The following is a 16,132-nucleotide window of genomic DNA, read 5'->3' on the forward strand; positions in this document are numbered from 1 at the left end:
AATAGAAAAACCTTTATTATACTCCAGTTTGAGCTAGTGTGGGACTATTTTATTATAATCAACAACATGTGCACCCGCCCACGTGGTTCCAGAGTCCATGCCTACTGTAACCAGTCCAAAAGGTCCAGGGCCCAAAAGGTCTCCCACTCCCTTCGGTCTGGCTTGATTTCACCCACTAAGCAGTTTTTTTGCCCAAACCCCTCCACAACTGAGCTACCTCTTTGGCGCCCCCGCCCAAGTGTCAACCTGGCAATTTCCCACTGGCCCAAGTGCAGCTTGTTCCTGCCTACCGATCTGCTCATGCAGAGGACTGCTGATCTGAGAGTCTACCCCCCCCCAAAAAAAAACTCTTAATTATACTCCATTTTGAGCTAGTGCGGGACTATTTTATTGTAATTGTCAACAGTAGTCAATATATTACATAAACAAGAAATAGAAAAGAGGCTTTAATAAAGTATTAGTTTTTACTGTTTAACCTTTGCATCCCCAAAGTCTAGCAGATAACTATTTTTATTATCATTTGTGAGGGTTTTTTTTTGAGATATCACCCACTTTGAGATCTGTCAAGAACTAAGTGTTATGATGCACATATTAAAAGAACTTGCAGAACAGCCCAGCAAATAGTAAACACTCAAAAGAAATGTCAGGTGTTATGACAATTCCCCTGCATCAGACAGCAACAGAGCAGCACAAATGAGGCACAGCAGTGTCTGCACACTCGTTCAACACTCGGTGCTGCAATGGTAATATTACAGGCTCTGTCTCTGGGGACTCACTACACATCATGCATACTAATGCTAAGAACTATTTAGATATTCTCCTCACTCTTCGAGGTTGATATGATCAGTATGGTTTTATAGATAAGAAAACTAAGTCTGAGCGATGTTCAGGGACTCAGTCAAGGTAAAAGGAAGAGGAAGAGAAGGAGGGCACAGGAAGGAAAGTTAAATTCAGAGCCAGCTCAGCTGAATTCCAAACATCTCCTTTCTTCTGGGCATTTAGCTTTGTGCATGGCTTAAAGCTAGTATAGGAGGATGAGATGATCTCTCTCTCTCTCTATCTCTCTCTCTCTCTCTCTCCCATCTTCACTGAGAACATATTTATTGTACCATTCTTTGGATACTGATAATCAGATGGTCAACAATTCAGGGATTAGTGAGCTGTTCAATTCAGGATGTAAGAAGTCCAGAAAGTATTTGGTTTGACCTACATGGCTATGGACTGTACAAGGTTACAGGTAGAAGGAAGCAATTTTCCTTCATGATGAAGGAAGGAGACTCAAACTGTGAAATCCCACCTCCACACATCCTTCTTTGAGAGTTTATTGCATGACATTGGTCTTCTTCCAAACCATCTTCAAGTGCTACCAAAGATGGAAACCATGGCTCATGTAGTAACCATGTGGCAGGAGCCAGAAGCTAAGGGAAGCATGGTCACAGAACTGCCTTCTCACCACACAGTCATGAGCAAATCAGTTTGCTGAGTCTCAGATTTATCCTCTTAAAGATGAGAAGACAGATCCCAGTCATCTTGAAATCCATTCTCAATGGTCACAAAAGTAAATGCTTCTCTTTGTGTTCTTGCCGAGCTATGAGTAGCCATGAGAACAAGAATAGAGACCATGGCTTTTAAACCCCTGACTGTTCAGGGAATTATAGGCAATGATGAGTCTAATGTGGACTCCAATTTTCCCATTCATAAAGTAGGAGAGTATAGTAAATTAGAACAAATCTTACCTTTTCAACTGAAAAAAAAAGTAACAGTAACAAAAACAAATGCCCTTATATGACTCAGATGAAAGATTTCCTGTTTCAAGAGCTTGGTGTAGTTGGACATATTAGTGCAGCCTCTATTCCATACATGATGAAACAAGGACAGATGAATTAAACACTTTGTACAGAAACACCCAGAGAGGATAGTGGGAAAAGCAAACATCATGTCTGGTTCTGGTGCTGGTAATATCCCCAGAGAGTGGCCCATGTTTGGGAAGTCACCTTCCAGCAACGGCCACCTTTTGGTCCAGTGTCTCTAAGACCTAAGTGGCCCTTGGGGGAAAGAAAGAGACAGGAAATAATCTATTCCTAACATGTGGACCACAAGTTACAGATGTGTGTGTTTGGTGCATAGAGTATGACAGCCTCTCCATTCCCTCCTCTGTCAGTAAATCCTGCAAAAAATTTCAATGACATCTGGTGCGTGTTGAGTTATTCTTTGAAAACTGAATTTGCTGAGCAAAGAACAAAGGTAAGAGACATGATCCTGGGTAAACTGACTGATTTACTGGAACCGACACTAGGCCTGTAGTCAGAAAAGGCAGATTTGGGGCTCATTTATAATTGAGATAATGTGATATAGGTTACTGGGTTATAGGAAAAACATATGTAAGTAAATGTTATGGCACAAGATGGAAAGTACTTAATAAATATTAATCGAAGCTGAGTCTCATGCCCAAACATTACAGGCAGAAGAGCAGTCATGCCCCCGCCCCTCTTAACATCAGATGGTACTTCAAAGCTCATGGGGAACGGAGCAAGCACACGGAAATGGTGTTTACAAATTTGCACCCCAAAATTAGCGTGCAGGCACTTACTTGGGTTGGCATGTGGCTGCATCATTTGCTAAATATATATAGATGGAAAAAGTCTACCACACACATTCCATGAATAACACAAAGGCCTTGATTTGTTCCTCCACGTGATGAGCACTCGTTAGGTCCAAAATTAACATTGCTATCTGGCTGGGATGTGCATATGTTTTTCCAAAAAGAGAAAAATTCCACGATCTCTCAGCGCTAATCAGAAGTCTACTGTAGAATCTCACTAAATAGTGACTCTTGATGGAAGAAAGAACTAACTAAAGGAGTACAGAGTGACATTTATTCAGATCACTCATCTTTCTGAGCTCTGCTTTCGTCTTTATATACATTTGGGATATCATTTCCTATTTTTGTTTACTGGATCCATTCCAAAGGTTAAGTGGAAGAAATAGCTTAAGTCTGTCTTTTAAGAGTGTAATATTGGGGGTAACTGGCATTGTGATTAGCAGATGTCACCCCAAGCCCACCAGATGTGGGCCTGGATATGTCTGTTGCTGCATATCTCTGTATGGTACAAAACCACACATCATAGGGCGGAAGATAGGATGCAGTGGTAGAGTGCTTGCTTTACAAGCACAGAAACCTGAGTTTGTACCCAAGATTTCACATGAAAAAGCCAGGTCTGGTAACATACACCTGTAGTCCAGCACCAGAAACCAGTGACTGAAGAATTTCAGAGGTTTCTGGTCAGCTTGTCGAGCAAACCAGTGATCTCCAGGCTCAGTGAGACACTGTAACTCATGAAATAATGTGGAGAGAGATAGAGTCGGTGCTAACTTTTGGTACACACACACACACACACACACACACACACACACACACACCTTGAATCCTAACTCTTTAAAGAAACTATTACTAGAAGATTGCTCAGTTGATAGCAACAACCTCCTCAGAGGAGACAACAGATGACACAGTTATGCCACTGGACAGACTTAGAAGATGCCTTTGCCTCTTTGTGCTCCTAATCTCACTTCTAATATGCAGGCGATGTGCTATGCTTTATGCGTTCTTGCTTTACTACAATGAGGCAATTTTCATAAGTGTGTACAACACAGTGCTGGACAAGTGAGAGATATACAAAAATGTCTCCAATTGAAAGACAGTAGAGTGCACAGGACTCAGAGCTGGTCTTAATACCCAAGAGCTGTGGCATTGCCTGCAGGTTATGGCAAACTGGGTAAGTTTAAATTTTTCTCCAGTCTTCCAGAATTCTTAACAACTAGAATGTGAGAGGAATAGAGGCACCATCCTACGTGCTGTACTGGCTACATCTGGCCCATGCCTTAATTCTACCTTGTAATAGGTGTAGCCTTAAAGCTCCTACCATATCAGGAGACGTGGGAAAGGACATCCTCCCCTTGCAGTTTTGTTCCAACTTTGTATGCTTAGTAATTCTTAGACAGACTGATTGTATATAGGAGCACAGGACCCCAGCCCACAGCCAGGCAAGACAAGCATGTGGCAGATGTTAAACAGCTATTCCCAGACATGTCAGCCAAAAGGCCAGAGTCAGACACCCTTTATTTTCTCCTCTGAAGCACAATTACTTTTTCACAGCTGATGGATGATGGATGTGATTGTGTCAGTCCAAGCGACACCGCAAAAGTCACCTGACACTCTGAGGATCACGCTGTTCTTACTGGCACACTCCAATTCTCCCATCTGTAGACAATCGCATACTCTTTTCTGTCCCCTGCCCTACTCCCATGATCACTTACTCACCATCACAGAAATGTGGAGGATATGCATCTGTTCCTCGACGATCTCTGAGGGCTCCTGGAGTGTGGGAGCTGTGGCCTGGGCCAGCTGCCCCGAACTGCTCATGGAGACATGGAAGTACAGTGTGCCATTCTCCAGCCACTGCTGCCTCCAGTGCACCAGAGAAATGTCCGCTGCTGTGCCAGACATCTCTGCAAGACAAGACCGAAAGCTGTGGGTGAGCGACATGCCAGACTTCTGTGCTTTGGGGGCAAAGCTACTTCACACAGCCATGAACTCAGAAGCCAATTATTATGTCAAGATGTTTTTTCTATATACGACCTAGGATCCAGGAGTCACGACTTCCATTTATAGATGGGAAACTGTGGTCAAGATACTCCTCAAGAAACACAGGACCGGAGCTATGACTTGATCTTGGTGTGTCTGTCTCACTTTTTCCAAGACCTCATGTATGAAAAAGTAATTCTTCCCCCAGAGTAGAGTAAAACTAAACAAACAGATTAAAGTGTTCCGCTTTTCTAATGTTGTACAATAGCAGAAAACAGAGGAAGACACATTTTTAAGTTCATGTATGATTTTCACAGACACTTATCTGGAAGTCCTCGGGGTAGAAACTCAGAGCTGGAAATACCCAAGAGAGCTGTGGTAACTAGCTAAAGTCAAGCCTGTTCATGGAAGGGCCGGACAAATGCGCTATTCTAAGCCTTTCTCAAGGGTTGATGAGCACAGCTCCATTTTGAGAAGTGTATATGTTCTGAATCAAGAGAACTTTTTCGCAGATGCCTCCATTGTTTAAAAATAATTGAAGGGGATTAGTGGTAGCTCTGTTAGTTAAGCTACTCTCATACAAACATGAGGATCCGACTGTTAATATTCCTGAACCCCTCATAAATTCTTCAGGTGTAGTAGCATGTTTATGTAACTCCAGAGCTTCAAAGTAGAGGGACTTAGGTCCCTGGAATTCACTACTCAGACAGAAAAGCTATGTCAGTAAGTTCCAGAATCAGAGAGAGTCTCTCTCTAAAAAGAATATAAGTTGAATATTGATTGAGGACGACACCCAATGTTGACTTCTGGTGTAACTTAAATTTTCAGATATGTGCATGAACACCCACACACATTCCTAAACAAGCATACATTTACAACACACACACACACACACACACACTCACACACACACACACACACACACACACACACACACACACACTCACACACACCAGAACCATTACATAACTCCACTGATGTCATGTAGCTGGAGGGAAATTAATATTTTCTAGTAACTTTTATATCCAGTATCCTTATTTGAAGATCCTGACTCATTGTGCTTTTATCAGTTTATAAATACTTTGTAAAATATCATGTAAATGGAATTTTATTAATTATTATATCCCCACCATAGTCTCTTATTAGGTAACAAGGGTGGTAGAAGAGCTTTCAAAAATAGTTTTGTTTGAAGAGTATAAATTATTTCCTTAGTGCCTTCTACTAAAGCAAAACATCACGGGAATCATCTCAAAAGGACAAAGCTTATGAGTGAATCTATGAATAAAGGAGAAAGAGATGGGATTCTGGGAGAATTACCAGGTCTGCAGTCAAGTCAGAATTACTTTGGGAATCAGATAGCCATAGTAATGTCCATAGAAAACATTGAGTCTTAGTAGTATCTGAGGCTTAGAAATTGGGTTCACTACAGTCACAGAGGTGACCTTTGAACATGACCCCTACAAAACCCAAAGATCCCATGTGCATTTTACGCAGGGAGCAGCACTGGTGAGACAGGCCAAACCCGAGCTTTCTCTCATGCAGTCGTCTCTTCTCATGGCACAGTGGCAGCCCTCTTCTCATCTGGAGTCCCTGAAATGCCTCCTTGGCTTGGACAAATCCTAAGGAATTTTCTCATGTACTCCAATCCCAAAAGACTTTATTTTCTTAAGGTAAGCAATCAGAATTTTTTAGGGAGGAATGCCTGGCACTTAGTAAGGGCTATGAAGAAAGTTAGTTATGAGTTTTTAAAATTAATTATTGATTTATACTCATAATAATTATTAATATGGATAAGATCTAATCCAGTCAATTGTTGTGAAACAAGGCTAGTGATGTCCTTGATGGTGTTCTCTTCAGTGCTCCATTCTATTGCAGAATCCTTCAAAATATAGATGACATGCCAGCTCTCTTAGTCCCTCTGTGCATCCACCTAGATTGGGGCATTATCCTCTTATTTCATGGCTTCCTACAAATACTTCCTATCTTGGTTACCTCCACTTCCCCCCTTACTTTCCTGTTTATTCTCAACCACAAACTACAACACAATTCATCTCATAGTACTGAACACCCAGTTCTAAATCTTTCCAGGGTCTCCTCCCTCCTTGCAAAGAAAAGACGAAGTAGCCAGAAAATGATAAATTATTATTCCAAGTGCATGGTCTTGGACTGCTTGAAGGATTAGCCAAATATGAAGCAGAGATAGAAGTAATCACAGAAGCTCGTCAGCTCTTCGAGCCATAAACCCCAAAGGGCCCTGAGAGCTATTTCGGTACTTAGGTAGAAGATACTCACTGAGTCTTTCTCAGCGCTTTCTCTGCTGGGGCTGGGGTGATCTATTCTGTTACTAACTCACGTTTCAATCTCAGGACCCGGGACACTAGCAGTCTTTTCTGGCAGAAGCCAACTGTGCCACAGCAAGATGGAGGCGTTATGATACATGGTCTTGCTTATCACTTCACTTGTTTTGCTAAGTGCATCAAATCCCAGAATTAGAGATTCAGGGAACTGAGGCTAACCCAGCACTGAAGAGTCCAAATCTATAGAACACCACCAAAGCAGTAGATATGTAGCTGATACAGTCTGGTTTAGACAGGCAGAACAAGCCCAGGGATACTGGTGGGAATCTGAGTACCTGTCTCCTGGAGCTGCAAAATCCCACCATGCATGAGGCTTTCCCCGCTCATGTTCCTATTAGGCAACCAGAGGGTTACAGATGGTTAGTGACTCACTTAAGGCCACTGGTGAATCTGTTCTCAGCTGGACTCGGTGGATTTCCAGTCAACACAATTTCTACAATGCCAACTGCACTTGCAGCATCTCCGTTTCCTTGACTAAATTAGCCCATGAACAAAACTAGATTGAGCTCTTTGTTTGCTACAGCAGTGAGTGCACAGTCAGCAGACAGTAAATGTTAAATGATAATAACAGTGTGTGAAACACAGTAAATATTGAATCACAGAAGAGAGCTCCGGACTTACACTATTGTTGGGGCAATAGGAGAGGAAGCAGGAAACTGCAAAGTGAAAACTACTTTAGTGGAAACAGAAAACCATGCCATTCATTCATTCATTCATTCACTCACTCATTCATTCATTCATTCATCCATTCAATGCAACTTATCATGGTCTGAAACACTTTCAGGCTACTTAGCAGCTCAGAATATGGAGATAAATGAAATGCCTGCAAGGAGCTCAGAATCTGTTAGCAACAAAAGCTCTATGTAGTCTGCTGTCTCCCAGCTCCATGCCATGACCTACATACACAAATGTCCTCTGAGATTCTGAATTATCTGACTTATCCCTTCTGTACTGAATGCCCTTCACCATGAGCTATAGCCCGATAGGCCTTAATATATCTGTTAAATGTGTTAGCTGCCTCTTATATCAGGTAATAAGCATTTTCTGTCCAATCTTCCTGCAACTCTTCTCCCAAAGCTGAAAATTGGTTTCTTCTCAGTATTAATCCTCCAATCCAAATGCCACCAGCTCTGTGAAGCTGGGCCTGAGCACTCAGGCTGGAGGACTCCTCTCTAAGAACATTCAATCTCTTATATGCTCCCTTCACAGAAACTTCTGATAGCACTTGTGATTATTATAAATTTATCACAGATATTTACTTGAATATGTGCTTATTCTCTGTCTCTCCAGGAGAGCAGAGACCTTGTCTGCCTTATGTCCTGTCATTTCTCAAGCACTTTGCAACTTACTTGGCATATCATAAATAATTACTGCATCTTTAGTGTATAAGTAAATATATATATATTTACATATGCATATATAGATATAGAGATACTTATGCATATCCATAGTAAGTTGGTAAACTTAGTAAAAATATAATTCAGGATGCTAAGTCTCATCAGAGAATTAAACAAAGAATAAATACCTGTTGGGAACTCAAAGTCACAAGGGGCCTGCTATGCTTGGAGACCAAAAACTCCTCACGGAGTAGCATGGGCACAGTTGAGGGCAGACACTGATGTTCTTCAGGGGTGGGAAGATATCAAGAACCAGCTGGGCAACCCAGAAAACAGAGCAAGGTATACATGCAAGAGTGCAACAAATGCAACTCCAACAGAGGTAGGGATTTCAGTGCATGTGTTAGAGTATCTACTTTATTTGGCAAGCAGTCAGGAATTGGCAGTGCAAGCTTGATCAGAGAGCCAATCCTGTGTCCATTACAAACCAGGTCAAAGAAATTGTAGCATGACCAAAGCCAGCTCTTGAAATTGCCTGCTGATTGATTTTCCAATTGCATTTTCCTTTTTTTCTTCCCTTGGTCCCTCCATATAAACATTTCATTGAAGTCTTCAAGTCATATTACAATCAAACTTAAAGCAAAGGGGGACTAAACACATTTGGTCGGGAACCAAGACGATTCCCATAAAGGCAGATTATGCTGACATGATGAATATAAAATGAAACAGCAGATATTAAAGTGGGAGAATTGGTGCACCATGCCTTCCGGTGGTAGGCTGACTCCAGCGCCTGCCTCTCTCCCACCCTGTGAAGCTTGGTTTTTTATTGGGATCATAAAGAGATACAGAGATTGCCTTTTCACCTTTCTCAGATCCCCCCGTATGGGGTGCAACTTGTGAAATATTTAACAGCCTCAAATCCCCTCCACCATCCCACAAAGCCATGCAAGAGGATCAGCCTTCATCAGTAATTCTGGGGAGCCTGCTACCATGCCTCAGAGGCTACTGATGCCTTTCAGCCTCCTGAAAAAGAAATAAAAATCCCTAAGGCGTATTATGCTTTTAATTGGCTTGTTCTTCCTAATCTATGGCACTCATTGTATTTTTATTTAATTCCTGAAGGTCATTATGAAAATAAGCGGTGCTTCTGATGTCCAGCCATCCTGGTAACATCTCCCAAGTGGCTAACTAACCAGCCTTCTGCTTCCACAGCACCAGCTGACCCTCCAATTGATTATTTGCAGTAATTACCAGGAGCAGATTAAGATGACTGTTTTGCAATGGACTCTAGTCCCACTCTGAGGGCAAGCTGTGACAGGTAACTTATTAGACATTTTGCCTAGGCAGGAAGAGTTGGGCAAGGCAATAATGTTAACTCAAGTTACCCTTGTCACCAGCTTGCACCCTCAGAGTGGGTCTAGAGTAATTGCAAAAACACGTCCTCTTCTTAATCTCTGTAATGGTTAATTAATGCAAACCTTTATCATCACTCTCCTGGGCTATTGCAACTGGTTCTGTGCCAATCACAGTCTCATCAGCAAAGAAAAAGATACATTCAATAAGGTCATTGAAAATTGTTTCATAAAAGGGGCCATTTACAGAGGCTTGGGTAGGATTAAAACAGGGCAGTAACAGCAAGTGAAGCACTGCAAAGTTAGCAACAGGAAGGAACTATCACACTGAGGTGAAGAAGGAACTGTTATCTTGAAACTCTGAGTCATGCATACAAGAGTGCTACAGACAGCATCTGCAACCTTTGCTAGAATGGCCTAGGCACTGGCAATGCATGAGCCAGAGTAGAAGCAGTCAATAAAATAAAGACCCTGCGCATATTCTCTTTCCACCCTGCAGGTGTCTCATACATGTCAACCTTAGCTGGATACCCAAAGATGCTTTAGGCCAAGCAAATCATATAGTTCAACCTTCTTGCTTCCCCAGCAGACTAGAAATGGATCTCAAAAGACATATGGAGACAACTCACCAGGCCCTTTAACTGGTATTACTACCACCTGCCAATTTCCTTCTTTTCCAACTATTCATCAAATTAGGCAAAGGGAAGAAATTTCTAACTTGTGATCTGATCTTCTCATTCTTCTATTCAAAGCTCTTCTGTGATACCTAATGTTCCTTGTGAATATATTTGAGGAGCCTGCCACACGAGTCTGTTCATGAGCCAACTATAACTTCCTTTCTACTCATTTTTTCACTCTTTCCCTTGTATTTACATACTAATTCACACTCATACTATTATAATTATGATATGTACAGGTGGTCCCCAATCTACAATGGGATTGCATGAACTTACAAATATTTTGTAAGCTGCAAATAATGTATGTGAAGTGCACTTTACATAATTTACATACCCAAGCTCCCAGAGCTTAACATAACAAGCCTTAAGCCTGCTTAGAAGATTTCATAGCTTACAGAGGACCAAAATCATCTCAAACAATGCCTATTTTGATATAACCTGTTGACTAGCTCTTGTAATTGTTGGTATACATATCCCATTCTCATTGTATATAATACAGACATATTACATACTGTTCTGAATGTGTTGAAATTATTTGTTTACTTTGAAGCCCAGATTTGTGGCTGAACACAAATAGGGTTCCTGAAACATTTCACAAGTTGAATTAAGTTACACCTATCTCTGAGGCAAAGGAGAACAACTCCATCAGCGATGGCTTGAATCCCACAGAGAAACTTCACAGAAAGTTTACCACCCTCTTTTTCAAGTGTAAGCTCTCTGGAGAATGCAAATTAAGAGGAAAATAATTTAACTGTCAAAATATTCCATTGTCACAGAGTGTAAGAAAGGATGTTTATATGGAAAGCAGGCAACCTTCGGATTTTGTTTGGAGATGAGCCCATGGATGAGGAGCTGGGAAGATACACACTAAAATAGTAATAAGAGTACTCTTCAAATGCTGAGATCAGAGGTGATTTGAATCATGTGCAGATACATTTTCTCTGTACTGACTGTAAATCACCTCAGCAGTAGAAGCAAAGGCATGCACATTTATTTTAAAGATTTGTGTAGCGAATCAAACTTTTCTATGATCTGGTCAGGAGATACTCTGTTCTCAGGAGTCCAGTCCAAGGGACTGAGAACAAAGGCATGCTAGGAATAGTTTGAAATCAAAGTGAGAAGGTTAGAAGAGAAGAGATGGCTTCTGCTTGGATTTAATGTCTCCATAGAGGAATCCAAAGTATGGGCTGGATTTAAGAAAACCACTCAGCAGACAGAAAGTCCTTCAGATGGAGAATAGGTACAATATTGATGAGGCAAGAGGGTAGCGATCACGTGAAGAAATGCACTGGGAAGAATGCAGAGGAGGCCAAAAAGCATCCTCACTTAAAGGAAGCTCAGAGAGCAAAACATAGAAAGGGGGCAGCCCCTTCCTATGGATGGAGCAGCTCCTTTCAGAATAGTAAATGTATGTCCCCTTTAGGCTCTTGGTTCAGTCAGAAAAAAATTCTGGTTCTGGAGTTTTTGAAGCTCTCCACATAATATTTTTAAAAAGGACAGCCGGGCTGATATCTGAATGGATGGTAGATATATCTCAGTTGCTTTGACATACTCAAACAGCCTGGAATAGTGAAAAGAACACTAAATTTTGGATAAGAAACTTAGATTGGTATGTTCCTGGTATATTAACTGACCAGTGTACATGAGGACAAATCATGGTCTGTGTGGTTTTTTTTTGTATTTGAAAAATGGGGGTCACTGTCTGCACTACTTTCATCATTCTAATATAGAATGGAGAAAGAATAAGGCCAAACATCAAAACATTTTCACAAATCTGCAGGGTTCTGCCGTTAGTTCCAAAGTATACAACATCTTTACCCTGGTTCTCCAACAGTGTGCCTCTCTTAAATCATTTGCTGTTTAAAATGTGTCATGCCCAGAGCTTAGCCTAGAGAATAGACTAAGGGGAGAGATACCTTTGACTGTTACCCTCACAGACTTTCTCATCTTGCCTGGGTTTTCTCCTTCCTCTGTTATTGTTTAAACAAACAAACAAAGAACAACAACAACAAAACAGCAGCGGCAGCAACAGCAGCATTTCCCTTCTCATGCTTCAGTTTGCTTACTCATCTACCCCCTTCACTGCTGTTCTCAGCACACAGCAGGTGCGAGGAAATATTTGTGAATGACTACATCATTTTTTGAACGTTTATTAAACTTCTTCTTCTCAAGAAAGTCATAATCTAGGAGATAAAGAAAAGTAACCAAAGTGGTGACGTTATGATAGTTGCCGCAGAAAAAAAGATGGATAGCATACTACAGGAGTGTGTGTGAGGCTAGTCACTGGTCCTTGTGGATTGGGGATTTGGGCAAGGCTTTGCAGAAATTATGATCTGGGTGGTTTATGATTCTAAAAGATCCTGATGTCAGGCAGGTTACACGATACCAATGGTATGTTGGTTTGAAAGGCTGCCTGCGGGGACAGAAGGTGAAGAGGTGGTGGGGGTGTGACAGAGCTGAGGCCCTGAAGCAGTAGTTGGAGAGGAGCGTCCCAGGAGTCCTCAAACCCCCTCCCACCATCAGCTGTCAGCACTCATCTCTGCCCTGTCTCCAATCTGCCCTTTTCTGCATCCCTTGGGAACTGCATCGTTTATATAAAACTCTTTTCCTAAGCCACTCGGTAGAGATAAATAATACAGTTATGCTTCGTTTTAAAGGGGAAGGGAAGAGAAGAATTAAGAGTTATTGGCAAGGAAGAAAAGCATATCATTTCAGATTAGATTTGAAAATAGATGGAAGGTTGATGGAATTGATTCTCATTACTCTTAGCTATTCTCTCCTGAACCATCTCCTCCTCTCTTTGCTTCATTTTTTCCAGTGTATCTCTCCTTGTCATTTAGCTTCACTGTATCTTGTTTCTGCCATGTGTTTGAAGGTTCTTCTGTTCTTTTTTAAGTTCACCATAACAGTAGGTTTTACAATTTCCCTTCCCCCAAAAATGATGCAGAGAAGTAGTGAAATGCACGGGAATAGGAAGGAACATTTAAAATACCTACTAAAGCATTGGGGTGTAGGGTTTTATTCATTGTCCATTTAGTCTTGTCAGAACCACGGATATGCATCGTAGAAAACGCTATATTCATTTCTCAACTGAGAGCTCTGATGCCTCATGCACTTCCATCTAATAAGTGGCAGAGGACTCAGTCCCTGATTTCTTGATCCCAAACTGAATGTTTTCACTGCCCTCCTGCCTGGAATGGGGAAAGAGTTTAACACACTGAAGTAAAGACACAGAGCATTCAACTCCATTTTCATGATATAAGAAGTACAAGTACAGTCATGCTGCTGGTCCCCCTGATGCTCTAGCTATATGTTTCACCATTCTGAAAATCACATGTTAGGATTACACATGTTTCCCTCTGTTTTTAAGTTCCAAATATCACCCCCACAAAGAGGTACAGTAATTAACAAGTTATGGAGAGATTTGATGGTCACTCCGGTCCTCTCTATACACTTCACTACACTGACCTTTAACAGACATACCTCTCTGAGCCTTACTTGTATCTTAGAAAAAAGTAGGAATCATAAAAACAACCTCCTATTATTAGTGTGAGAATCTGGAGAATGGAGTGTGTGAAGGAGTTAGCATGTAGCCTGTGGATATTCCCTGTCAGTCATCTGTCTTCTTGTCATTCTTTTCCGTCTCACCTCTACCAAGGAAGTAAGAGTTAGACTGTTTTGAGTGCAATGGGGATTTGTCTGACAGTATCAAAATTAAGAAAAAGGAAGCAGAATAATTATGAAACTGCAGACTTTGAGGGATACTATCTACTATCCAAGTGTCTTCTAACTCATTCCAAGTGCTCCACACCCGTTCTTTAGCTTTAGAGCAATGACACAGCACAGTGTTATGAAATTACATTAGAGAGTATGAAGGGATGGAGAATTGACCCACACATTTCACTGACCCAGAAAATAAGGATCAGAGATGGGTAGAACTTACCTTAAGTCACACAACCCTACAATTGAACATTCTTATCACAGTATATAGATCAAGATTTAGAAAAGGACCAGATCAGAGGATGGAGGTAGCAATCTCCCTGACTTTAGGCAGTAATTTTGTACCTTGATATCTGAAGCCTGTCCTAAAGATGCCGCACAAGGATCTTTATACCCCTGCTCTTAAGACAGACTGGTTGATCTCCTGCCCAAGAGGATGAGCACGCGAGTGTCAGTGCATGGATTCAGAACTGATAGGCAATAAACCGTGATGAGTCAAGGGAGCCCAATATATGTGGTGCCGGAGGTCCTTCTGTATATGTGTTGCTTATATTGGTTATAAATCAAGAAGCAGCTTCGGTCTATGACAGAGTAGAAGAAAACAAGGCAGGAATTCCAAGTAGAGATAGAGGAGAAAAGAAGGCCGAGTCAGAGACATGCCATGTAGCTGAAGAAGACAGGCTCCCTGGAGCCTTGCTGGTAAACCACGAGCCTAGTGGTAATACACAGAATAATAAAAATGGGTTAATTTAAGATGTAAGAGCTAGCTAGAAATATGCTTAAGCTATTGGCCAAACAGTATTGGAATTAATAGAGTTTCCATGTGATTATTTCGTGTCTGGGCAGCTGGAATGGAACAAGCCGTCTCTGACTGCATCTATGTGAGGATAGTGAAAGCAGTAAGTCACCAGAATCGACGAGATGATCATACTGGCAGTCAACACCAACAGCTATTTGCAGAAAGGAAGACTAGGAGGAATACCCCTCTGTGATAAATCTACTTTTACATCAGACCCTGACCAGGACATGTTGCATATGGATTCTGCATAACCACACTCAGACAGATTCCTGGATTCCAATGTTTGTTCATAATTCATCACTTGCCCCATCTCTCTCCGAAATTTAGCTGGCCTTAGCACTCTGGAGAGCCCAACCCTTAAGGTAGTATCCTTCCTCTGAGCCGTCAGGCTACTAATCTTTATACTGATTCCCTAACCTTGCTCATACCTAATTCTCATCACTGTTGCTAAGTCATAAGCTTCACCAGGGCCATGAATCATCGTTATCTCCACTGTCTCTCCAGCAGCAGCTTAGTGCTCTGTGCTTCAGCCAAAACTTATTGAATGCAAGAGCAACCGAGATTAAAATTAAAGCATCAGTGAGGTGGAAATCATGGGAGACATCTGGTCACAATTTCATATATTGGAAAACTGAGGCCAGACAGTAAAGGGTTATAGATTAGACACAGAAGGAGGAGACATCAAAGAGCTCCTTACAGGAACAGGGTCCTTCTGTTTGTCTGCTACATCATCTTTCCTAAAGTTTACAGTTCTCTCCACCTAACCTTGCTTCTGTCCAAACAACACTAATCTGGATCAAGGCACTTGAGGAAGGTCAAACAAGTGTACTCCTGCACATTTTCTGGACATGTTTCCTCCTTCCCTCCCTCCCTCCATTTATTCTCCCTTCTTCCTGCCCTCTATGTTACCTTGCCTTTATTCTCAGAGTTCTAAGAATTTTGACCATGTTGTTCTCCCTACTAGATTATTCTCACTCTTTCTTTTTCCTGCCTATTTCAATCTTTAGAATTTAACTATTTAAACTGACTATGCAGTCAGCATCTCTCCTGCTTACACAGAAACAAATGCAATATGCAGCCGTAGACTCTTCTCTCAAAAGGAGATATTCTCTTGCCCTGGTCAAATCTTTATCTCTCTCTCTCTCTCTCTCTCTCTCTCTCTCTCTCTCTCTCTCTCTCTCTCTCTCACACACACACACACACACACACACACACACACACTCCATGGGATAGAGAGAAAGAGAGAGAGGTTTAACAACATGTCTGAAAACTCACCTCTCACTGTTCTTGAGAGACGTTTTTGAAGCT

At 41.5% G+C, this 16,132-nt stretch overlaps 1 protein-coding gene across 5 annotated transcripts in view; it reads right to left on the reverse strand.

Moving 5' to 3' along the window:
- The window catches only part of Astn2 (astrotactin 2), a 997,088-nt gene that overhangs the window by 851,524 nt on the left and 129,432 nt on the right, over positions 1-16,132 (reverse strand). For all 5 annotated transcript variants that reach the window (XM_075947014.1, XM_075947013.1, XM_075947012.1 and 2 more), the window contains exon 2: positions 4,319-4,506. In XM_075947014.1, the coding sequence (XP_075803129.1) occupies positions 4,319-4,506 (188 nt within the window). The remainder of the gene's footprint in view (positions 1-4,318; positions 4,507-16,132) is intronic.

The sequence above is a fragment of the Microtus pennsylvanicus genome, chromosome 13 (genome assembly GCF_037038515.1).
Source record: "Microtus pennsylvanicus isolate mMicPen1 chromosome 13, mMicPen1.hap1, whole genome shotgun sequence".
Classification (NCBI taxonomy): domain Eukaryota; kingdom Metazoa; phylum Chordata; class Mammalia; order Rodentia; family Cricetidae; genus Microtus; species Microtus pennsylvanicus.